We start from the raw sequence: 24680 nt of genomic DNA on the forward strand, positions 1-24680 counted from the left end.
TTTTTTAAAAAAATAGGAAATTCACCCCTTTGGAAAGTGGCAGAGCCAGGTGTGACCCCAGGACTCTGCATTTTTAAGTCACCACAGGTGGTTCTGCTGCAGGTGGTCCGAGTATTTCCCTTGGTAAAATACGGTGCTTTTGGCGCTATTCCATTCCGGGGGCTGTCACCTGGTTCTTCAACACAAAGCTTGTCCTCAAGGAACCTACAGTCCTGGGGCAGCGAGCATGTGCACTAGTGGCGATCATGTGGGGAGGAAGCGGTCAGTGCCATAAAGGCAGTTCAGGGAAACTGCTGGGAGGGCACAGCAGAAGGAGCACTCACTGCCAGCTGGGAAGTCATGGAAGGCTTCCTGGAAGACAGGCATGGAGCTGAACTTTGAAGGAATCAGGTTATTCCAGGGGGAGGGGCAGCACTGGCAGAAGAACAGAGGCAAAGGGAAATGCTGTCACCTTTCGTGGGGCTGGGGGAGTTAATGAGATGGGAACGACCAAATATGGAGATCCTAAAAGAAAGAAATGAGGTAGAGACAAGGTCCACTTGAGTAGCCGAGTAGACTGCTGGGGACTTGCTCGGAGGCCCAGGGACTTACAGGAACACACCCTATCAGGGGTGCTGGTGCTCACACACAGCTCAACAGGACCCTGCTAATGAAGGGTAATACTTCTGTACCAGGAGCTGGTATCAGCGCATTACACACCCTGCCCCATGAATCTTCACCCCCATCTCTATGACGAAGGTGCCATTGTTCCTTCTATCTTCCAGAGGAAGAATTTAAAATGTCACACTGCTAGGACATGGCAGAGCTGGGATTCAAAACCAGGCAGTCTGGCTCCCAGACTGCATTCCTGACCACTCTGCTTCCCTGCTGCTCACCCTCTTGAAGAGTGAAGACCCTAGCAGCCTCCTGCCCATGGAGCATGGGGTCCTCATAGCAGGCCTCTCCTCCTCATACCTCTGCCTTCACCTCACAAGCTCAGGGAGTCCTCCTGCCCCTGCCCTGCTCCCTCTGTCTCCCCCTCAGGGCTCTCTTGGGTTTCTGTGCAGCAGGATACTGGCTCCCTCGCTCTTCCCTTCCTTTTGGTTCCTGGACCCAACCCACAGGCCTCTTTCCTTTAAGGGGTCACTCCTGTTCTCTGCAGACCCAGCACAGGGGTTAAAAGAGCAAGAGACAAGGCTGCGGACAAAGGTTTTGAGTCTCCCACAGTGCTCAGAGCCGTGTTCCCTGGTTCCCAGCTGAGCTCCCTGTGGACAGCCCCTGGGGAAGAGCCTGCTCAGGAGACAGAGGCCCTGAACAGCTTGTCCCAGGTCATAGAATAGCCCAGGAGCACAGCCAGGACTGGACCCCAGGAAGCAGAGCTGCCTTCCGCTGGCTCTACCAGTTTGTTTGGGATGGAGCTCAGCGATGAGCTCACCCTTCCCTGCTGCCAGAGGGGCCAGGACCTGAGGAAGGAGCTGGGGGCGGCCTGGCCCTCTCATGCCAGCAGAAGGTCAGCCCCAGGCTTTTGGCCAACCTTGCAGTGATCTTGCCCATCCCCCTTCCTTTCCGTTGCTCAAAGGTGGCTTCACAGAAGACACTGGCGGTGTCAGTAGTGTGGCAGGCATGTACTGCCCGTGGCCTGGGTCTGCCCCATGGGGTTCTTCTCTCTTCCAGAGACCTAAGTCAGGAAGGCCAAACAATCCCCACCCCCATGTGTCCCTAGGCCAGTGACGCTGGGGCCAGAGTGGGCAGTAGGACTCTAGACCACCTCCTAGGTTCCTGGCAGCCTCCCTGGACTTACAGGTGGCAGGAATGGGCCGAGCCATGCCTTAGGGCCAGAAGATAAGAGGCAGGGCTCAAGGGGCTACAAATGCCAGAGGTCAAGGCAAGCAAGGGTCTGACACTGGGCAGACAGGAGTCAGGACTGGTGATCCACAGCCTACCTGACTCCCTACCCCCTGCATTTTCTCCCCAAAGCTGCGGTTACTTCATCCCCCTAAGTTCAGGCCTCCTTGTCCTGTCCTAGGCACAATACAGAAGCCCAGGGGAGTTGGCTTTCAGAGGATCTGGTTGCTGGCGCTCCACTGGCCTCGTGCTTCCTTTCTGGTCAATGGGCTTCCTCCAGTAACCAAGCTTCTATCTTACATAGGATTACAACAGCTGCCATTCTGTGTCACACCACGCACTTCACGTGTATCTTATTCAACCTCACACAACCCGGTGAGGTAGGTCTGATGCCCCCATTTTACAAGTGAGGACACTGAGGCTTAGGGGTAGCCCTGCTGGCCATATTCACAAACTGGCAGGGGGAATGAAGGTAATCTGTCCTACTCAGGAGCCCAAGCTCGTAACCACCGTGCCATGGAGCTGCCTCAGTTCCACCCTCAGGATCCTGTGTCCCACTTCCAGGACCTGGAGTGTGTTTTCACCTACACTTGAATCCCTGCCTCAATCTTGGCCAACAGTTCCCTGCTTCCACAACCAAGGTCCTGCAGAGAGCTGCCCACGCCCGGGCCCCGCCTGCCCGGGGTCTCCTGAAGCTGACTGCCAGTTTGCCAGGACTTGCTCTCTTTGTCCCCACTCCCTCCCTCCACCTCAGGGCATCCTTTTTTTTTTTTTTTTTTTTTTGAGATGGAGTCTCACTCTGTTGCCCAAGCTGGAGTGCAGTGGCGCGATCTTGGCTCACTGCAACCTCCACCTCCCAGGATCAAGCGATTCTCCTGCCTCTACCTCCGGAGTAGCTGGTACTATAGGCGCAGGCCACCATATCTGGCTAATTTTTGGTATTTTTAGTAGAGATGGGGTTTCACCATGTTGGCCAAGCTGGTCTCGAACTCCTGACCTCAAGTGATCCACCCCGATCAGCCTCCCAAAGTGCTGGGATTACAGGCGTGAGCCACCACGCCCAGCCAGCTCAGGGCCTTTTCATCTCTCGTCTGGACCCCAGCATCCAAACAGATCCCCCTGCCCCAGGTCTTGTTCCCTCTAATCCTCCCTCCAACTGCAGCCAGAGTGATTTAATTGTATCACCACCCCCACTCCTACTTAAACCCCCCACTAGCCAAGAAGCTGATCCAAATTCCTTTGTATGGCATTAAGTGCCCTGCTTTCCAGCCTGGCTGACCTCATCTCTCTCCGGCCCTCCCCTCCTGCTTTGTTCCAGAGCCAGGTGGAATGAAACTGCCTGTCTCTGGACTGTGTTTATTGCATTCCATCCGCCAGGAATGCCACCCCCACCCTTCCTCTCCTGCCCCCTGAATCCGTTCTCCTGACTAACTTCTGATCTTTCAAGACTCAGCTTCAACTTCACCTTTGTGAAGCTTTCCCTGAACATCTTCCTCCAGGTTTAAATGACCCCTCTCTCCTGAGAATCCCTGCTCGACCCTCCCAGACATTCTTAAAGCACCCAGAGCCCTCTGCCTCACTTGTCACTCTCTCTCTCCTTGTCCCTGCTCTGCAGAGAGGCTTGGGAGGCAGGGGTTGTGTCTGATTTCTCTGTATGTCCCTGGTGTCCAGCACGGGGCCTGGCACAGGGCCCGTGCTCGGTGTTTGCTGAGGTAATGGGTTGGCTGACCGACTCATATCTAAGCAGGTGCCCTGGGCACCTCCCCACACTCCTCTCCACAGGGAACGACCTCTTCCTGGTGGCTGTGCATGAGCTGGGCCACGCGCTGGGACTGGAGCACTCCAGCGACCCCAGCGCCATCATGGCGCCCTTCTACCAGTACATGGAGACGCACAACTTCAAGCTGCCCCAGGACGATCTCCAGGGCATCCAGAAGATCTATGGTGTGTGGCAGGGAGAGGGGGGACTGCTCCTTCCTCGGGGCTGGGCTGTGACTGCCTACCTGTCATGGGGCAGGGGACGAGGGAGGGGGACGTTGCTATCATCAGCACTGCTGCTGTTTCTCTGTGTGTGACCTTTACAGACTTCCAATGGCTTTGCCTGGCCAGAGGGCAAGGCTTCCCCTGGCACACCTGGGAAACCTAGGGGAGGGTCTGAGCTGTAACTGAGAGGGACAAAAGTGAGGTGAGGGCCACCCATTCCCTCTCCTTTACCCCTCCCCTTCCACACTCTTCCCCGTCCCTTCATGCTTCTCTCCCTCCCTCCCACACCAGATGGTGACTGAGCGCTCCCATAGATTCCACCTCTAGCCAGGCAGGTTCACACATCTGCAGGAGTAACGGTGATACAGCGTGATGGGGACTATAACCAGAGCTTTGTTCTTTAAAAAGAAAAAACGGGGGCCAGGCGTGGTGGCTCTTGCCTGAAATCCCAGCACTTTGGGAGGCTGAGGCAGGCAGGTCACTTGAGGTCAGGAGTTTGAGACCAGTCTGGCCAACATGGTGAAACCCCATCTCTACCAAAAATATTAAAACAAACAAACAAAAAAATTAGCCAGGTGTGGTGGTGGGCACCTGAAATCTCAGCTACTTGGGAGGCTGAGGCAGGAGAATCACTTGAACCCAGGAGGCAGAGGTTGCAGTGAGCTGAGATCGCACCACTGCACTCCAGCCTGGGCAACAGGGCGAGACTCCGTCTCAAAAAAAAAAAAAAAAAAAAAAAGAAAGAAAGAAAAGGTGAAAGATGAGAAGCTACTGCTATCTAGGTAAGATATGAAAGGCCTCCTACACACCTCTCTCCCAGTTCTGTTCACATTGGTATGTGAGGTTCTTGTTCTGGTCAAGTCAGGTGAGCTAGGGAGACCAGTTTACTTGAGCAAATGCTTGTCAAGACAGCACAGGCACCCACAGCCCACAGGCTACGGAGCACAGAAGGAGGGCTCCCTCTGGAGGAGATGACCCAGCCAGAGCCCTCGAGGACAGGCAGGACCTCCACAAGTAAAGCAGCAGAGACCAGGTGGGGGCTGTGGGTCCCAGAAGCTATTCCAAAGGTAGAACAACAGGATCTGCTGACAGATCAGACATGGGGTGAGAGGAAGGAGGGAGGGTCAAGGATGCCCCCAGGGTTTCCAGCTTTTGTAATTGTGAAGCAATAGGGTCCACCAGTCTGCAGCTCAAAATTCTAGGCTGGAGGCCGAGGCGGGCGATTACCTGAGGTCAGGAGTTCAAGTCTAGCCTGGCCAACATGGCAAAACCCCGTCTCTACTGAAAATACAAAAAATTAGCCTGGCATGGTGGTGCACGCCTATAATCCCAGCTACTTGGGAGGCTGAGGCAGGAGAATCACTTGAACCCGGGAGGCGGAGGTTGCAGTGAGCTGAGATCACACCACTGCACTCCAGCCTGGGTGACAGAGTGAGACTCCGTCTCAAAAAAAAAAAAAAATCTAGGCTGGGATATTTATTTGGGATCTTTGTTGTTCAATACAGTAACCACTAGTCATACACTAGTATGTATTAAATAAACTAGTATTAAATAAACTAGTATTAAATTTCATAGAAATGAAATTTAAATTTATATTAATTAGGCCGGGCGCGGTGGCTCAAACCTGTAATCCTAGCACTTTGGGAGGCCGAGGTGGGAGGATTGCTTGAGGCCAGGAGTTCAAGACCAGCCTGGGCAACAAAGTGAGACCCCTGTCTCTACCCCCCAAAAAATATATTAAAATTATAATTTCAGTTATAGTTCTTTAGTGGGTCTCAGTCACACTAAGAACTAGTCATTCATCTTAAGACCTCAGTAGCCATATGTGGCTGTGGCTAGGGGCTACTGTAGTGAACGATGCAGATACGGACCATGTCCATCATCACAGAACACCCTACTGGACAGCTCTGATGCAGGTCTGTAAAGCCATGGGCCTGGATGAGACCACCTAGAGCAGTGATTCTCAACTTGGCTGCCCTTTGGAATTACCTTGGGATTCTAATAAAAAAACACAGACACCCAGCCCTCAGCTCTAGAGATTTGGTTTTATTAATAGTTGGGTATTGGGCATGGTGGCTCACGCCTGTAATCCCAGCACTTTGGGAGGCCAAGGTGGGTGGATCACTTGAGGTCAGGAGTTCAAGACCAGCCTGGTCAACATGGTGAAACCCCATCTCTGCTAAAAAAAAAAAAAAAAAAAAAAAAAAAAATTACCTGGGTGTGGTGGTACGTGCCTGTAGTCCCAGCTACTCGGGAGGATGAGGCAGGAGAATCACTTGAACCTGGGAGGCAGAGGCTGCAGTGAGCTGAGATCGTGCCACTGCACTCCAGCATGGGGGACAGAGCGAGACTCCTTCTCAAAAAAAAAAAAAAAAAAAAGTTGGATAGCTGGCCTGGTGCTTCCTGAACATCCAGTGTGAAAAGCTCCCAAAGGTGATCCTAATATGCAGCCCAAGTGGAGAAGCACTGACCTAAGGATGAAAATGTAGAGACGGAAGAGAAGAGGACCCAAGGGCACGCCAGCCTCTAGAGTAGGGCAGATGAGGACACGCAGCCAGCAAAGGAGACCGAGAAAGAACAGCCCATGAGGCAGGAGGACAACCAAGAGAGTGTTTCCAGGAAAGTGTTTCTATGAATCTTGCTGCTCAAAATGTAGTCTTCAGACCAGCAGCATCAGCATCACCTGAGAGTGTGAAGGAATGCAAACTCTCAGGCCCCACCCCAGGCCCTCTGAGCCCTCATCTGCATTTTAGCAACATCCCCAGATGATGCATGTGCTTATTAAAGTCTGAGTAACCATTGGATGATCTTGGCAGAGCAGTTGGAGTGGGTGACGGGTAGAAGCTGCACTGGGGTGGGAAAGAGAATAAATGAAGGGGGTGAGTAAGTGGGGCCAGTGCGTGTGAAGGGGGCAAAGAGGGTACGGCCTAAGGAAGAGCGCTGACCCTAAGGAAGGACATGATTGCTCTGTAACAGGAGAGAGAAAAGAGAAGATACCAGATTCGGGGATGGAAAGATGAGAGTCCCATTCTAATGGCTATTTTCATCCATTTTCTCAAAGACTGGGGGAGTTAAACTGGGGAGAGGGAACAGGAGGCTGAACTGGGACAGACTTGTCTCAGAGCTGCCTGGGTGATGCTGAGACTGGCAGTGGGAGGCGGGAAACGGCTGCCCCCTCTCTAAGATGCAGCTCCTCTCTCCAGGACCCCCAGCCGAGCCTCTGGAGCCCACAAGGCCACTCCCTACACTCCCCGTCCGCAGGATCCACTCACCATCGGAGAGGAAACACGAGCGCCAGCCCAGGCCCCCTCGGCCGCCCCTCGGGGACCGGCCATCCACACCAGGCACCAAACCCAACATCTGTGACGGCAACTTCAACACAGTGGCCCTCTTCCGGGGCGAGATGTTTGTGTTTAAGGTAGGGCCAATGGATTGGCACCACCCAGCTGGCCCCTGACCTTTCCTCCTCCTCCCCGACACCATGGAGCTGGGGAAGGCTCCTGATTTGGGATTCGATTACAATGGGGCCTGGACAGGAGCTAGCCCAGTGGCCAGGGCATGGGGTCTCTTCCTAGTGCTGCTGGGTGAATTAACTGTTCCCAAGAGGGAGGGGGAAAGATGGGTGATCCCTCACCTCCCCTGGGGTTAATGCTGGGAGAAAGTGCTGGAAGCTGGCTTCTGGTCTGTGACCACCCTTCTTGGGACCTCAGTTTCTCCATCCGAAACCTGGGGGAGTCATTCCTCTAACAAAGAGTGTGTGAAGATCCAGTGAGTACCCGGCTCTGAAGATGGTCAACTTGGAGTAGGGGCTAGGTCAGTGGCGGCTGAGTCTGACTCCAGACCCTACCAAGGCTTGAGGGGCTGCTACTGGCAGCAGCCCAGGGTATATCTTGTCATCTGTCCTCCATCAGCCATGGACTGACAGGGTGGCAGTCTGCTTGACGTGTTGCAGGTTGGGCTCTCGGGGAGTGAACTCTGAGGTGGGGTCTGGAATGCAGGATTTCGATTAGGGAGTACTTTCAGAATCAACATTTGTGAGGGGGAGAAGGAAGCAGGACAGGGAAGAGGGAGAGGTTAAGTGGCAACAGAGGCCCATGGCAGCCTCAGCCACCCCCGCAGGGAGCTCTGGGGCTACGGTGGCCTGTCACTCAGCCTACGTTGGGTCCAAAATATCTGGAACATTATAACCCCTACCTCATTCAATCACTGGATGAGGAAGGGCATCCAGTGACTGAGGAGAGCTCTCTGAAGCAGGGAACATCCCCAAAGGGGCTGACAGTTGAAAACTGCCTGCTGGCCACACTGCTGGCCACTGGGGCAACAAGCCCTTCTCTGAAGGGGATCTGGGCAGGCTGGCTCCATCACACAGGATGGTGAAAGAGGCTGCCTCGCTCCCCTTGTGGAGTTCTCCCAGCACGCGCTGAGCACTGCGCAGGAATCGGGCAGCGTGAGTCAGCCCCAGTCTGGCTTCTCACTGAGTGGCTCTAGGCAAGTCACCTGGCCTTTCTTAAGACTCCGTATATTCAGATCAACTTAACAGAGACATGAAAGTCAAAATAAGGTCAAAAACCTGGATGTGAAAGTGCTTTGTAAAACACCTTTTAAAATACTACTAGCTTTTGTACCATCTTTTACAAATCACGCTTCTTCTTCTGCACTCATTCTACTTTGATCCAACTGAACTGTTCATAGGCAGGTCCGGGTTTTATCATCCCCATTTACACATAAGAAAACTGAGGCCTGGAGGCCGGGCGCAGTGGCTCACGCCTTGCAATCCCAGCACTTTGGGAGGCCAAGGAGGGTGGATCATAAGGTCAGGAGATCAAGACCATCCTGGCTAACATGGTGAAACCCCATCTCTACTAAAAATACAAAAAATTAGCCGGGTGTGGTGGCGGGCGCCTGTAGTCCCAGCTACTCAGGAGGCTGAGGCAGGAGAATAGCATGAACCTGGGAGGCGGAGCTTGCAGTGAGCCGAGATTGCGCCACTGCACTCCAGCCTGGGTGACAGAGCGAGACTCCATCTAAAAAAAAAAAAAAAGAAAGAAAACTGAGGCCTGGAGGCTACAGGCCTTGCCTAGACTGCTTGTGTACCAGCCCAAGACTGAGGCACCAGTTACAAGAGGCGTTTTTACTGGACTCGGACTATTTAGCTGCCATTTACTCAACATGGACTGTGTGCCCCGTACTGTTCTGGGCATTTTGCCTAGAATCTCTCATCTGATTCTCCATTATTACCTGCACTTGCAGGTGAGGCCTAGGTCATGCAGCTATAAATGGAGGAATGTGAATTTATGCCCAGGTCTCGAGGGAATTCCCATGACTTGGCTTCCATGATCCTGGCCCTGCTGGATGGAGCCAGCCTCATGGAGGGCGCTCGGCCCAGGCTCAGTGACCACCCCAGCCTCCCACTGTCCCGAGGACCAGTCTGGCTGATGTCAGTGACGCTCCACTGCCCCCATGTGGCCACTCCAGGCCCCAACATCATCCTTTCCGGCTCCCTCACACCTCCTTTTCCACACCAGGCCTGTCTGCTGTCTGTCTCATTGTCCACCCAGCAGCAAGAGTCAGCAGGAGGCTGAATTGAAGACAGTTACAGGAGCATCCTGTCTTCCTCCCAGGGCTTTAAAAGTCAGAAGCAGCTAATGGACAGTCTCGGTGGAGGGCTGGGCTGTTGGGACCTAAGCCCCACAGCTGCAATCACTGGGTTCGGAGGCAGGGCCTGACACACCTCTCTCCCCCTCTCCCGCTTCCTCCCAGGATCGCTGGTTCTGGCGTCTGCGCAATAACCGAGTGCAGGAGGGCTACCCCATGCAGATCGAGCAGTTCTGGAAGGGCCTGCCTGCCCGCATCGACGCAGCCTATGAAAGGGCCGATGGGAGATTTGTCTTCTTCAAAGGTAATGTAGCCTGTGCTGTGGGACAGTTCCCTGCCCAAGGTCTTGGGACCTCCTTTTTCCCATCTAAACTGGAAGAGGCGGGGTGGGAGGCAGATGTCCTCAGAGGGCCCCTCTAGTCTAACGGAGACACTGACCTCTGACAAATCAAGTCAGAAAGTGAGACTAAGAATCTGTATGTGCCGAGATTGGGGGGGTGACCAGCTTCGTCCACATGAAGTAGAGTGTGGGACAAGCAATTGAAGACCACCCAGTACCTCATGGGAGGCCATCGGGTCAGTTCTGTAAGAACCCAGAGGGAAGAGGTCACTCAAGCTGGGGAGGTCGGGGGAGGGTGTGGGAGGGAGCTAAGGTGCCCACCCTGTACCCAGCACTGTGCTAGGTTGTTTCATGACAGTTATCTTGACTCGGGCCAGACCTCAGATGGGTGAGATACAGATAGTGAGAAGCAAGGAAAGCATTCCAGAGGGACAACGGCTGAATAAGGAGCAGGGCTGGGATGTGTACGGGCGGTCACAGGGCTTACAAGACCCACCTGATGGCCACGGAGGCCCCGCCTTGGAAAGCTGTGAGAAATGGCCCAGAAAGGTCATTTGGAGGCAAATCCTGAAGAGCCCTGGCTGCCAGGCCAGAATGTGGTCTTGATCCATTAGGCCAAGGCTGGAAATTCACGGAATGTTTCCGAGCAGCAGAGAGCCAGAGGGCAGGAGGTGACAGACATGGCAGGGGCAGGGCAGCCATTTCTGAGGTGGTTCTGGAGAGCGCCACTCATGAGGCCCAAACGAGGGAGGAGCCGTGCGGCTGAAGGGCAGGGGACAGCTGCCAGGAGAGTCAGAGGGCCTCAGAAGTGGCTGAATACTCGGCCAGGCGCAGTGGCTCATGCCCGTAATCCCAGCACTTTGGGAGGCCAAGGCTGGCAGATCACCTGAGGTCAGGAGTTCGAGACCAGCCTGACCAACATGGTGAAACCACGTCTCTACTAAAATTACAAAAACTAGCCAAGCATGGTGGCACGTGCCTGTAATCCTAGCTACTCAGGAGGCTGAGGCAGGAGAATCGCTTGAACCCAGGAGGTGGAGGTTGTGGTGAGCTGAGATCACACCATTGCACTCCAGCCTGGGCAACAAGAGCCAAACTCCATCTTAAAAAAAAGAAGTGGCTGAATACTGAGAGGAGAAGGAAAGAGAGGGTCAACAGTGAGGCTAGGACTCCCTGTTGGGGACCTGGGAGGCAGAAGGTGATGAGGAGGGAGCCCCTCTGTGGTGCAGATGAGGAGCTCTGGGGAGCCAGCCAATGCAGAGCTGCCGGTAGGCCGAGGGAGGTCAGGGTTTCTGGGTCTGCTGCTCAGGTCCAGTGGGAGAGCCTCAGAGTCGGGTGTCACTGGTAGCAGGTTTGGAGAGTGGTAGTGCATATGCAAAGTCATGTAAGTGGCTGAGATCACCAGAGAGGAGAGAGGAGCAAGTCACATGAACAAAAGAGGGTGGGACTCGGAGCCCAGGCAGCAGAGGCAAGTTGTCCAGGATCTGTGACTGGCCTCAGGCTTCCTGCCCTTCCCAACTCTAACTGGGCCAAGGGGCTGAGGGCATCAGACTGTTTTCACCTGACACCCTGAAAATGGGCAAACGGCACTGAGTGACTGGGGAAGCTGATCCTGGGCTCCTCTTGGCCACAGGTGACAAGTATTGGGTGTTTAAGGAGGTGACGGTGGAGCCTGGGTACCCCCACAGCCTGGGGGAGCTGGGCAGCTGTTTGCCCCGTGAAGGCATTGACACAGCTCTGCGCTGGGAACCTGTGGGCAAGACCTACTTTTTCAAAGGCGAACGGTACTGGCGCTACAGCGAGGAGCGGCGGGCCACAGACCCTGGCTACCCTAAGCCCATCACCGTGTGGAAGGGCATCCCACAGGCTCCCCAAGGAGCCTTCATCAGCAAGGAAGGATGTACGTAAGGGCCGGGCCAGGGTGGGCATGGGGAGCTGGTTTTATGTGGTCCTCACCAGTGCCCACGGGCATACTCAGTGCCCATGGGCGTCCAGGTTTGAAAAAACACCTGGTGGCAGACAACTGCCTCATATCTACCCATGTTCACGTGGTCCATTAATTCACTTACCAGCTGCCAAGTCACACTTTTTCATCTGCAGGAATGATTCACGGCAGAGAGACGTTGTCATAGACTGACTTCATTCCTTCAGACAGCATTTCTCAAACACTTATCCTCAGTGTACTCCAGGGACGCCTCGAGTTACCAAATCTGAAAAGCAATGATGGGCATGCATGTTTCAAAGCCACTTTTTCACAGGGCTCGAGGGCAAGAAGATGGAAAGAAAACCTTCAAAAAAAATTTTTTTTTAATTCTAAGAGATAAGGTCTCACTCTGTCGCCTAGGCTGGAATGCTGTGGCATGATCATAGCTCACTGCAGCCTCAACCTCCTAGTCTCAAATGATCCTCCTGCCTCATCAGCCTCCCAAGTAGTTGGGATTATAGGCACATGCCACTGTGCCTGGCTAATTTACATTTTTTTGTAGCGACAGGGTTTCACTATGTTGGCCAGGCTGGTCTCAAACTCCTGGCCTCAAGCAATCCTCCCACCTCAGCCTCCCAAAGCCCTGGGATTACAAGTGTGAGCCACTGCATCAAGAGAGAAACTTTTTATGTTTCCTGAACTCCTCCTAGAAGCCATGCTGGCCACCAGCCCCCACAACTGCCATCAGACACTCAGCTTGTCTCCCCACCAGCCTAGGAGCTTCTCAGGAGGAGCTGCTAGCCTGGCCAGATGCAGAGTGGGCCTCCAGGAGTGTTTGTTAAATAGATCTCCATTGATATGGTCAAAGACACAGACTCTAGAGCTGGACTGGCTGGGTTCGTAACCACCATAGTACCACTCACTATGAATCTGAGCAAATCTTTAATAAGTTTTCTGTTTTCTCATTTATAAAATGATAATAACAGTACCTACCTTTATATAATGGTTTTGTGAGGATTAAAGAAGACAAATTATGTAGCATACTTAGAAATAATGCCTAGCACACCATCCATGCTGTATATTTTAGCTGCTATCGTCATCATCATTGTCATCATCATGGATTTCAGTTTATGTGGATTGACAGGATTCATTCACTCACTCCATAATAATAGACAGCTTGTGTGGTGGGAGCTGGGGACGTAGCAGTCAACAGGACTTGCAGAGGTCCAAGTCTAGGGGCATAAAGCAAGATGGCAACAGACGCTATAAGGGAAAGACTCCCAGCACTTTGGGAGGCTGAGGTGGGAGGATCACTTGAGGCCAGGAGTTCGAGACCAGCCTGAGTAACATAGTGAGATTCCATCTCTACAAAAAAAAAAAATACAAAAATTAGCTGGGCGTGGTGACATGTGCCTGTAGTCCCAGCTACTTGGGAGGCTGAGGCCAGAGGATTGCTTAAGACCAGGAGTTTGAGGCTGCAGTGAGTTACAACTGCACCACTGTACTCCAGCCTAGGCAATGGAGTGAGACCTTGTCTTAAAAAAAAAAAAAAAAGGAAATAAATGCTGGGAGAGAGCAACGAGCTAGAGGGGGCAGTGTTAGAGACGGCTGGGAAGGGGTCTCTGAGGAGGCTTCACTGCTAAGAAAGCCAATGGCCACAGCTGCTATTTGTTGGCTGTCTTGTATACCTGATGCTTTACGCACAAGATCTCCCTTTTTGGGGAGCCTCAGAGACAGGTGACATCAAGGACCGAGACCAATGAAAGCCCTAGCCACGGTAGGAAGCCAGCCAATAAGGACGGCCTAAGCAAGCTGCTTTGCCCACTGACTGGGCCGCTCAGGCTGTTGCTCGAGCCCTGGGGTGGTTGCCCAGGGAGTGATTGGCAGGGCTGCCCAGCCTCTCTCCCAGAAGGCTCCCAAAGGTCCTGCATCTGCGTTGTGAAGTGATGTGTGCCAAGCCAAAAAAATCCATAATTGCAGAGAGGTCTTGCTGTCAACACAAGGTGAAATCTTGCTCCCTGCCTCCCTTGGCTCAAGCAGGAGCCAGGCTGAGGCTTAATGGAACCCACATGAGCAGGGCAAGGGGGACCTGTGCGCACAGTGTGACACAGCTGTGACCCAGGCTTGCGTGCAAGGGGTCCTCTCTGGGCAGCACAAAGTGAACCATGTCCCAGTTCTCCCTGAAGCCCCTCTGGTTTCCTAGCACCCGTAGGATGACAGGCGGACCACTCCAGGTCCCGGGTGCCCCCCTCTGCAGCTTCTTACTCCATGACTCAGCCAAGCACTGCACCCCAAACCTCCAGGTGTGCCCACCTTGCCTCCCTTGCCACAGTGCCTGTGCCCTCCTTTTCACACTGCCCCAGAGCAGGTGCCGGAAGTGTCTGGGAGTGGTGATGCTGGGCTGTATTTCTGCAGATTACACCTACTTCTACAAGGGCCGGGACTACTGGAAGTTTGACAACCAGAAACTGAGCGTGGAGCCAGGCTACCCGCGCAACATCCTGCGTGACTGGATGGGCTGCAACCAGAAGGAGGTGGAGCGGCGGAAGGAGCGGCGGCTGCCCCAGGACGACGTGGACATCATGGTGACCATCAACGATGTGCCGGGCTCCGTGAACGCCGTGGCCGTGGTCATCCCCTGCATCCTGTCCCTCTGCATCCTGGTGCTGGTCTACACCATCTTCCAGTTCAAGAACAAGACAGGCCCTCAGCCTGTCACCTACTATAAGCGGCCAGTCCAGGAATGGGTGTGAGCAGCCCAGAGCCCTCTCTATCCACTTAGTCTGGCCAGCCAGGCCCTTCCTCACCAGGGTCTGAGGGGCAGCTCTGGCCAGTGCTCACCAGGGCCCTAGGCTGGGGTCGTACAGCTGAAGTGGTGGGTGCATTGGCCTAGGCTGAGCGTGGGGCAGGGAATTATGGGGGCTGTGCCCCAGGGTGGGTGTCTGGCACCCAGCTGCCAGCCTTCTGTCCTGGGCAAACTACTCCCTACTTAAGGGAATAGGCCAGGCTCCATCCGGAGGCAGGGACCATGCCAGGAGGAGCCCCTGTGGTCACGGCATCCTGTGGTGTCCATGAGGTACCACAGCTCCACTCCTGGCTGGAACCCAGCACCCTCTGTGGGAAGCCAGCACTAGCTCTCATCCCCCATCCGGGAGATACCACCAGTCCTGGTCCCCTTTTGCCAACACCTGCTGGTCAGATGTCCCCCTACCCCCACCCCACTGTCCTCCAAGGCTACAGGACCCCTGCTTCTGACACAGTGGGCAACAAGCCTGGGTTTCCCTGCTGGCAGACGGCAGATCCCTCAGGAAACCTGCTCCACTTGTCAGGGTCTCTTCGGAGACCCAGGATTTAGGGTCACATGCTGCAGGCAGGGCTGTGGCCCAGCTGGGTCTGACAAGGACCCAGCTGTCACATCGTGAATATTTAAATGTCCTGTCACTACTGTCCCATTTTGCAAAGGCTGCTTGAGGCTTTAGGTGAACTAGAGGTGACTGTCTTGGTGATGAGGCCAGCATAGCGGCCCTCCCCCAGGCGACAAGGACCAAGGTGCTGCTAAGGCCACTCTAGCGCCCAGACACCCCAGTAGCTGAGCTCTGCTCCTATGGCTACAGAGCTGGGGCAGAAGCTGACCCCATTTCTGGAGGAAGATCCGAGTTTGTGACCGTCCTCCACTCCCCTCTATTGTCACTGTCCCCAGCTTTGCTCCAGTCTGTCACTTGCAGCCTGGAGCTCAGCCTCACCAGTTAGGTGAGGCAGAGATGGCTGCAGGGCCAACACTGGCAGAGCCTGGGAGTCCTTCGGAAGGGGACCAGGGCATCTGAAGTGCTCAGTGCCCCCACTACTCTGAGGCCGACTCCAGCTACTCTGAGGCCGACTCAATCTCTCGGCTGGAAGCAGTGTTTTCCCAGAGCTTGGCCCTTGCTGACCTCGCTCACTGGGCCCATCTTCCCACACTGCTTTTAGAAGGACACCCCTACCGGTAGCAGCCCCAAGCTGAGGGGGCTCCCTTTTTGACCTTCACTGGCCTGCCCTTCACTGTCTCCAGCAGGAGTTCCTAGGGCTTGGCCTGCCTTGCTCCAGTACGGCGGAGGCAGCCCTGCTTGTCACTGAGGAGCCCTAGACAAGGCCAATGGGTTCATCAATGCCCACTGGCTCTCTGCCAAAGCCAAAAAGAGGTGTCAGGCAGTCTCCAGCGTGCTGGCCGGGTCTCAGATGCCACTCCTGCTCACTGAGCCTGCATGGGCCTTGCCCCCGACCCTGTGGTCTCTGGGATTGGGGTCGGCTTACCCTGTAGCACAGACAGGGACTCCTGCTGCCCTGGGAGCTGTCTCAAGCAAAATCTCTTGTCCCAGAGGTGCCCATGTGGGTCCGCTGTGTCCCCTGTCATCATCCTTGTTTTTTCTCATTTTGGCCAAGGGCAGGCTCCCTGGGACAGGCAGGGAACAACTGCGGAGATATTAGTGATTCATAGGTTTGTACAGTGTTTTATACTTTGCAAAGCACTTTATTAGCTCACACCTGTCCACTCACATGAAACTCGTGTTAGGCCCTGGGAGGCCGACGGTAACTCTCACCATGCCCTCAGATGAAGCACAGAGAGGTTGTTACTTGCCTGGGCCATCCAGTGGGCTGGCTGGGTCTTGTGTCCCCATCTGTGGACCCCTCTAGGGTCTGAGATGAGATGAGAAGTGTCTCCTGTATCCACCTCTTCCTGGCCTCCCTTCCCCCACTTCCTGGTCCCTGTCCACTCCTCAGGTTGGTGCTCTCACTTCTTGAAAGCTCTAGGCACCCCCGCCTCCCGCCAGGCTCCCCGTTGGCTCCTGGCAGGCCAGCTGAGAATGAACAGGAGATGGAGGCAGGCAGCCCAGACTGCAGAGGTGAGGGATGTGGGGCCAGGCCCAGAGGGCTCAGCCTAGAGGCTTCCAATCTCAGATTCTCCTACCTGTGGTCATCTGTCCATCACCCCAGGACAGGGCAGACAGAGGGGCAAAGCACTGGGGGCCCCAGGGCCTAGCTTCCCCTCAGCCTGGGGGACATCACAGCATTTCAGTGTCAGTCACATTTTAAACTGATCAGCCTTTGTATAATGTTTTTTAAATCATTTCTAAATAAAACAGAAATACAGAGTGTGTCATTTCCCTGGGATGAGGGAACAAAGATCAGGTTCCAAGAGTAACCTTAGGACGCTCTGGGAGGAGAACCGGGTCCTTTGGGGTGTCTGGGAGCTGCCCACCCATCTCCTCTGCCAGACCGGCGGTCAGATAGCCTCCCTCTACAACAGGCTGGCCCTGGGGGCCCAGGGTTATTGGGGTTCCAGGAACACAGCCTGATGATGCCTCCTTACGATCCAGGATGGGGAGCAGCCCCCCCAGGAGTATGGGGAGGGTCACTGTGGCACGGGCTTCTCCAAAGTCAAGGCCCCTGGTGCCATGACCTGGGACACATAGTCAAGAGCACGGTTATCAGCAATACAGATATTAATAAAAGGCAGACGAAGTCAGGAGGTCAGCAACTTTGCGGGCTTACCAGGAGGCCTGCCCTGCCTCTGGAAGCCAGCGACAGAGAGGGATGCCCCCGACCCAGCCAGCCGGAGAAAGGGATGGGGTGGTCACAAAGGTCTGAGCTGGGTCTGGGTGTAGGCTGGGAAGCAGGCTGGGGTGTAGACTGCGAAGGCGGCCCTGCCGGGACTTCTTTCCAGTCCCCGGCGACCTCTTCGAATTCTCTGCTATCTCTGGGGAGCCTCGGGTGGGAGGGGGTGTAAGAGACGCAGGGACGTGGGGAGAGGAGACAAGGCAGGCAAGAACCACAGGGGACGGCGGACAGACGGGCGACATCCTCCGGAGGACGCCGTCAGTACCAGGAAGTGCAGGCGATGAGGAAGCGCACGTCGTCCAGCGGCCCCCACGGGCTGGGCTCGGGCTGGGGCTGGGGCTGGGGCTGGGGCTGGGGCTGGGGCTGGGGCGGATGCCGGGGCTGTTCCGGGCCCTCCGGCGCCGCAGGCTGGGGCTGGGGCTGGGGCTGGGTTTGCGCAGGCTCCGGGGCGCCGCGGCCGCCGCTTAGCTGAGCCCCCATGGTCTGCAAGAAGAGAAGCCCTTTAGGTCTGGGTCGCCGGGACACCCCGCTAGGGCCCCGCCCCAGCTCTGCCCTCACCTCTCGCAGCCAGACCCGCGGGTCTCCCGGAACCCACCTCGGCGTCGGGAGGAGCTGGCGCCGTGACGCCACCGCGCACCGACCTCACCCTCCGTGCGTTGGAGCGGAAAGGAGGGACTCGACCCTGTGCTCCGGGGCGGGGCTCCGCGACCGTCCCCCGCCAATCCCGCCCCAGCGCCTCAAGGCCCCGCCCCGCGCAAGGGGACGGAATGCGCTCCAACAGCCTCCAAGGCGCCCAGGCCAGGACGACGCTGGGAACCCGCTGCCCCGCCCCACGCCCACCCAGGAAAGGACCTGCAACCTCCATCCACCTTAGTCAAAGAATGCCCCGAAGCCAGATGCCCCAGAGCTCTCACAGGGGACTTGCCCAGCTCAGGGGAAAATCGCAACGGACTCTCTGCCTTTCAAGGCCAGAGAAGACCGGCGCAGAAGTCGGGTGAAAACTGTGAGAACTAGACCGGGCGCCGTGGCTCACGCCTGTAATCCCAACACTTTGGGAGGCCGAGGCGGTGGGTCGCTTGAGTTCAGGAGTATAAACCAGCCTGGGCAACACAGTGACTTCGTTTCTACAAAAAAATAAACGAGGCGAGAGGATCGCTTGAGCCCAACAGGTCAAGGCTACAGTGAGCCATCCTTGCGTCACAACACTCCAGCCTGGGTGACAGAGGGAGACACTGCCTCAAAAAGAAAAAAGGAGAACTGTAGTGGAGAGTGTTTCTTGCCCCAGGATGAAGCCTCACATCCTGATGGTAGAGGAGAAGGGAATGGCGTGTGTGGAGGTGGTGTACTGGGTTGGTTGTGTGTTGTGTTCATCCCACCCTATCTTCCCAGAATGCTGGAACAACTGGAGAGTGCAGGGATTGTACACAGGCTGAGGGCCTCAAACATCACATTCAGAATGGCCCGGAGGGAACTGCACTTTAATGGGGTGGCACAGGACAGCAGAACCCTCAGCCAGCAGCCACAGGGCCTGCCAGCGAGCACAACAGAGCAGGTTTTTGCAGTAATGATAGATCCAGGCGATAAGCACAGGTGGAAAAGGGTTGGGTGCCCAGCCCCTCAGTCCCAGTGAGCTCTCTGCCACCTCCCTGCCAGCATCCGGTACAGATTGGGCGGAATGTGGAGAAGGTTGGCCACAGTCCAGAGCCAGGAGCCCATGGAACAACTTGGAAGGTGACTCAGGTGAGGCTGAAGAGAAAGGAAAGCGCACGGTCAGTAGCTGTTTCACAGAGCCCACCTCACTCTCAAGGTGCCTGCCTCAGCCCTCATCCCCGGACCAGCTCTGACAAGCTGCTCAAGCAGCTACTGCTCTAGTATCCTAGCCCTGAAAAACCACAAAGATGAGGATTAGCAGATGCTCAAGAAATATTTTTTGAATATGCTGGCTCTTATCTGCTCAGCAGTGTGCAGATATGCTCTCACACTCGAGAAGCTACCAGAACAAACTGGTAGGCTCCCATTCTAGATGACATCTTTTCCCCATACTCTCAAAATGCAAGTTAACCCCCAACCCTGAGCAGAAGAAAGGAGAGGCCCCAGGTACCTGTCAATGAGGGAATCCCGCATGCTGGTGGCAATGGTGCTAGGCTGGGCTTCATTCAGCTTGAAGACACTCTCCACCACTGACAGCTCTGTGCTGGTTGTGTCCAGGCCACAGAAGGCACACCAGTCATTCACCACCATCCCAGCAGCAATCACCTCACTGCCTCGGTTCACAGTCCCCGCCTGCCAAGGGATGGGCTCAATGTGAGTCACGGCACCAAATTCTCTCCCTCCTCAATGAAGACTCTCCCCAAACCCTGCTCCTCCCTGACCTGCAGCCCCAGTACCAAACTGTGGCAGGTAATGACCCAGACTCCCAAACACTAGGCGAAAGGATCTGCCTCGGGAGACGGGGTTCAGAGGACAGGAATGCTTACCACAAGGGGGACTTGAAGAAGAGAGGACAGCTCATCCTGGTCTTCAATTGAAGTCTTGGGATGCACCAGTCCTCCCTGATTGCTGAAGACACAGTAGCTTCCTACTAGCACCTGGTCGGCCACTGTCTGTCTGAAGACTTCCACCTTGAGCACATCTGCCAGAATTTCTTCTGTCTCCTATCAGTCAAAGATATTGTGTTCAGGGCTCAGAACTTACAGCCCCAGAACCAAGGTTCTCCATGCCCAGAAGCATCCAGACCTTGGCTCCCTGAGCCCCTCATTTCTCCTGTGTACCTCACATGAAAGCCTCACCCAGAGAAAGGAGGAAGTACAGCTTAGAGCAGAGTCAAGGGCAGCTGTGAAGCCCCTAATATTCATGCATGCCCTGAACAGCTGGAGGCTGGTCTCAATATCACTTCTTTCCCCTCTCACCCACAGTCAAAAGTTCAACAGTCAATCACCTATCCTGGCCCAGGATGCAGGACTGGATGGTTCAATCTCCCCAATCATGAAGGATTCATACCCTCCCCAGCTTCTTTCTGACACTTGATAAGGCCTCTGTTATCACTATTCCAATGAGTACCTGACACTCAAGAGCCCATATAGAAAAACCACAGGAGAGACCCCTAATTCCTGCCTGTTGGGAAAGAACAGTGGCTAACCACTGACTAGGATGGCCCTGTGACTCTTGGGTCAAGTTGGGCTGCCTCACCCTGTCCAAGTCTGGGTGGACCAAGGCCACGTAGTCATTGCAGGTGGTGACATTGCCCAAGGCTGAGAGCCGCTCCTCCACCCGCCTAATCTGCACTGTGTCTGGGAGGCTGTTGCGAATGTGTTGCAGCTCCTGGTCGGTGGTATTGTTGGGTACCAGGAGACCGTGCCTGTTCCCTGGAGAAACCCAAATTAGAGGGTGAATACACAAGATGCCTGCTGAGCCCTAGGGGCTGAGGATACCACCCAGCCCAGCCCAATCAGCTTTCCCAGGAAAGCTTTAGGCCCAGAGCCCAGCCCTCCAACCCACTGATCAGGGCAGGCCAGAGACCACCCAGGAATCCCAATAAATCCTGCCTACTTCACCATCACCAACTGGGAGGGAAGCTGAGCTCTTGGCATTAGCTGTATATTTTGCTACTTAAAAACTGAGCTGCCGGGCGCGGTGGCTCACGCCTGTAATCCCAGCACTTTGGGAGGCCGAGGTGGGCAGATCACAAGGTCAGGAGATCGAGATCGAGATCATCCTGGCTAACACAGTGAAACCCCGTCTCTACTAAAAATACAAAAAATTAGCCGGGCGTGGTGACGGGCGCCTGTAGTCCCAGCTACTCGGGAGGCTGAGGCAGGAGAATGGCGTGAACCCGGGAGGCGGAGCTTGCAGTGAGCCGAGATCGCGCCACTGCACTCCAACCTGGGCGACAGAGCAAAACTCCGTCTCAAAAAAAAAAAACAAAAAAACAAAAAAAACTGAGCTAACACTACACACATAGCAGAATGGCTAGATTATTATTTTTTAAGGCAGAGTCTCACTCTGTCACCCAGGCTGGAGTGCAGTGGTGCGATCTCAGCTCACTGCAACCTCCGCATCCTGGGTTCAGGTGATTCTCCTGCTTCGGCCTCCTGAGTAGCTGGAATTACAAGTGCGTGCCACCACACCTGGCTAACTTTTTGTGATTTTGTAGAGATGGGGTTTCACCATGTTGGCCAGGCTGGTCTCGAACTCCTAACCTCAGGTGATAAGCCCACCTCGACCTCCCAAAGTGCTACGATTACAGGTGTGAGCCACCGCCCCCAGCCAGAATGACTAAAATTTTTACAAGTCATCAATTCCAAGTGTTGGCAAAGATATATGGAGCAACTGAACTCTCATACTGAGACAGGAGTGTAAGTTGGTCAATCACTTTAGATAATTATCTGGCATCATCTGCAACTACTACTAAATAGTCACATAACCTGTGACTCTGCCATGCCACTCTTAAGTATTATATACCCAGTAGAAATATGTACATGTGTTCACTAAAAAAACATAGCAGCACTATTACTTTTTTTTTTTTTTTTTTGAGACAGAGTCTTGCTCTGTCGCCCAGGCTGGAGTGCAGTGGCACAATCTCGGCTCACTGCAAGTTCTACCTCCCCGGTTCACACCATTCTCCTGCCTCAACCTCCCAAGTAGCTGGGACTACAGGCACCCGCCACCACACCTGGCTAATTTTTTTGTATTTTTAGTAGACACGGGGTTTCACCGTGTTAACCAGGATGGTCTCGATCTCCCAACCTCGTGATCCGCCCGCCTCGGCCTCCCAAAGTGCTGGGATTTCAGGCGTGAGCCACCACGCCCGGCCAGCAGCACTATTCCTAACAGACCAAAGTGAAAACTGCCCAAATGCACTGTCGATGGAATGGATGAATACGTTGTGATATACTTACACAAAACACACCATACAGCAACAAGAATGAACAATCTACAAATACACGCCAATCAATTTCTGAATTCCAGGTCACTCCCATCATAAAATACACAAGGACTAAGCTATAATCTCCCTTGTTGTCAGAACTTGCTTCAAGTCCTAAGGGCATGGTTAGAGATCAGAGTATTTTAACTGAATAGGAAAAAATAGGAAAATACTTTGAGGTCACTAGGCTTAAGTTTTTGTTGTTGTTGTTTTTTGTTTTTTGTTTTTTTTTGAGACACAGTTTCACTCTTATTGCCCAGGCTGAAATGCAATGGCACAATCTCAGCTCACCGCAGGGTGAGCTCCACCTCCAGGGTTCAAGCAATTCTCCCGCCTCAGCCTCCCAAGTAGCTGGGATTATAGGTATGCGCCACCACACCCGGCTAATTTCTGTATTTTTAGTAGAGACGGGGTTTCTCCATGTTGGTCAGGTTAGTCTCGAACTGCTGACCTCAGGTGATCCACCTGCCTCGACCTCCCAAGCAGGCTTAAGATTTTAAAAATTAAAGTAAAAGTAAAAAAATAAAATAAACAGACTTCTAAAAGTGACCTCAATGAGCAGAACTAAGAAACAATGGGCAGCAGTAATGGAAGACAGATCCAGCTTAATGAAAGGACCGGCCGGGCGCAGTGGCTCACGCCTGTAATCCCAGCACTTTGGGAGGCCAAGGTGGGAGGATCACCTGAGGTCAGGAGTTCAAGACCAGCCTGGCCAACATGGTGAAACTCCATCTCTACTAAAAATACAAAAAAATTAGCCGGGTGTGGCAGGATGCGCCTGTAATCCCAGCTACCTGGGAGGCTGAGGCAGGAGAATCACTTGAAGGGAGTGTTGCAGTGAGCCAAGATCGTGCCATTGCACTCCAGCCTGGGCAACAAGAGCGAAAACTCCATCTCAAAAAAAAATAATAATAATAATAAAAAGGAAAGGACCAACGACCAGAATTAACAGTGCTGACAGGTAGGAAGGTAGGGTAGAGATGTGGTAAAGGGAATTTAAGATTCCAACGTAACTGAGCAGGATGACCGCATATCTTAGCTAATCTTTACAGAGACAGAAATGGATGCTTAGAAAGAGAAAGCACCTTGCCCAGTCAGTGGCAGGGAGAGATGAGATACAAATCCTCGGCTGGGTATAGTGGCTCTCGCCTATAATCCCAACACTTTAAGAGACCAAGGTAAGAAGATAACTTGAGCCCAGGAGATCAAGGCCAGGCTGGGCAACACAGGGAGGCCGCGTCTCTACCAAAAATGTAAAAATTAGCCAGGTGTGGTGGCACGTGCCTGTGGCCCTAGCTACCTGGTAGGCTGAGGTGGGAGGATCACTTGAGCCTAAGAAGTTGAGGATGCAGACAGCTGTGATCTTGCCACTGCACTCCAGCCTGGGCGAAAGAGCAAAAATCTGGCCTCAAAAAAAAAAAAAAGAGAAAAATCCTTCTCCAACACTAGGAACTAGGTGTGGAACTTACTGAGTCACTTAGGTCAAGTCTCAACTTCCTCATCAGTCAAGTTAGGCCAGTAACTCCTACCTTCTAGTGTCTTTGTGAAGAAGGAATGAGAACAGGAGTGAAAGCACTTTACATTATTTGTTATTACTATTATCCAGCAGCCTTTGCTAGAGGGTTGCCCCGATCTCCTGACGCTTGGCCTGAGAGATTCTATAGTGCCCAGAGATAATAGATGATACCCTGGGAATCCCTAGGTCACTCCGGGTTCCCTCCGGGGGTGTAATTAATGGTGCTTGGAGACCACTCCCTCCCTCGGCGTCCTCCACCTGCCTTACCCACACACATGCGCCCGATGATGCGGCAGCCGGCGATAGACGCGTGCACCACGGGGATGGTATCGGAGAGCTCGCCCTCGAACACACTGTAGGGACATGGACTCGGTGGTGGCGGGGCAGAGGGGCCGGCACCCTCCCACTGCCGGAGCTCTTGACTCCTGCGCACGCCTCCCCGCCACCGTAAGCCCCGGGGCTCCCGCCGCACCTGTAGAAGTTCTCTGAGCCTCCGATCGCCACCAGACAGTAGGTGTTGGTGAGCTTGGCAAAGCAGCCGATCTCACAGTTGTTCTCGAACGACGCTCGGACCGCCATGAGGCCTAGGGGCGGCGGAGCCGGGAGTTCAAGGCCGGCGGATCCTTTCCCAAGTATCCCGGCCTCCGCCCCTCAGGCCCCGCCGCGACCCCGCCCCTCTCGGCCTCCCGGTCCCTCCGTCCTCGGGTCCCGCCCACTGGGCCCCCACCAGAACCTCCGGCCCTGAATCCTCTGGCCCCCACCCCTCCCGACCCAGGACCGGAGCTGACCCTCCCAGGTTCCCCTCACACCAGCTTACCAAGTAACCAGTAACAAGCTGCGCACGCGGCGACTGTACCTTGGACTCCCTAAAAAGGTTTCCGTTTCCACTTCCGTCCAGGGAGACTTCCGGGAGAGCCCGGCGCTCCCCGCCACGCATCCAGCCCCTCTACCTCCGGCCTCCGGCGGACTCTATGGTCGC

At 54.4% G+C, this 24680-nt stretch overlaps 3 protein-coding genes across 8 annotated transcripts in view; 1 reads left to right on the forward strand and 2 right to left on the reverse strand.

The window, feature by feature from the left end:
* MMP24 (matrix metallopeptidase 24) overlaps positions 1-15643 on the forward strand; it is a 50425-nt gene extending 34782 nt beyond the window's left edge. The window contains exons 5-9 of the mRNA XM_034947074.3: positions 3607-3768; positions 7011-7225; positions 9568-9706; positions 11376-11642; positions 14082-15643. Coding sequence (XP_034802965.1) covers positions 3607-3768; positions 7011-7225; positions 9568-9706; positions 11376-11642; positions 14082-14419 — 1121 coding nt within the window. The 3' untranslated portion in view covers positions 14420-15643. The remainder of the gene's footprint in view (positions 1-3606; positions 3769-7010; positions 7226-9567; positions 9707-11375; positions 11643-14081) is intronic.
* A 509-nt stretch (positions 15644-16152) lies between these two features.
* On the reverse strand, positions 16153-18007 carry MMP24OS (MMP24 opposite strand). Of its 2 annotated transcripts, none has more exons than XM_034947077.2 (2): positions 17857-18007; positions 16153-17744 (listed from the first exon to the last, which is right to left on the reverse strand). In XM_034947077.2, the coding sequence occupies exon 2, from the start codon at positions 17739-17741 to the stop codon at positions 17520-17522; it is 222 nt and encodes a 73-aa protein (XP_034802968.1). In that variant the 5' UTR covers positions 17742-17744; positions 17857-18007; the 3' UTR covers positions 16153-17519. The 2 variants fall into 2 exon arrangements, with proteins under 2 accessions (XP_034802968.1, XP_034802970.1); XM_034947079.2 differs by having other exon boundaries at positions 17820-17956.
* A 711-nt stretch (positions 18008-18718) lies between these two features.
* EIF6 (eukaryotic translation initiation factor 6) lies at positions 18719-24673 on the reverse strand. 5 transcript variants are annotated; one of them, XM_003831841.6, is made up of 7 exons: positions 24519-24656; positions 24174-24285; positions 23969-24054; positions 20451-20626; positions 19739-19915; positions 19363-19544; positions 18719-19007 (listed from the first exon to the last, which is right to left on the reverse strand). In XM_003831841.6, exons 2-7 carry the CDS (start codon positions 24278-24280, stop codon positions 18998-19000), a joined length of 738 nt encoding a protein of 245 aa, XP_003831889.1. In that variant the 5' UTR covers positions 24281-24285; positions 24519-24656; the 3' UTR covers positions 18719-18997. The 5 variants fall into 5 exon arrangements, with proteins under 5 accessions (XP_003831889.1, XP_063456881.1, XP_008955470.1 ...); XM_063600811.1 differs by lacking the exon at positions 24519-24656 and adding an exon at positions 24490-24513; XM_008957222.6 differs by lacking the exon at positions 20451-20626 and having other exon boundaries at positions 24519-24673.
* Positions 24674-24680: the final 7 nt, after the last annotated feature.

Source organism: Pan paniscus, chromosome 21 (assembly GCF_029289425.2).
Source record: "Pan paniscus chromosome 21, NHGRI_mPanPan1-v2.0_pri, whole genome shotgun sequence".
NCBI classification, from domain to species: Eukaryota; Metazoa; Chordata; class Mammalia; order Primates; family Hominidae; genus Pan; species Pan paniscus.

Excerpts from the sequence above, each read along its gene's own strand:
- MMP24OS (XM_034947077.2), bottom strand. The coding sequence starts at position 17,741 with ATGGGGGCTCAGCTAAGCGGCGGCCGCGGCGCCCCGGAGCCTGCGCAA.
- EIF6 (XM_003831841.6), bottom strand. The coding sequence starts at position 24,280 with ATGGCGGTCCGAGCGTCGTTCGAGAACAACTGTGAGATCGGCTGCTTT. Across the intron at positions 24,055-24,173 it reads GGCTCAGAGAACTTCTACAG|TGTGTTCGAGGGCGAGCTCT; the intron begins GTGCGGCGGGAG and ends ATGTCCCTACAG. Across the intron at positions 19,545-19,738 it reads TTCTTCAAGTCCCCCTTGTG|GCGGGGACTGTGAACCGAGG; the intron begins GTAAGCATTCCT and ends ATCCCTTGGCAG.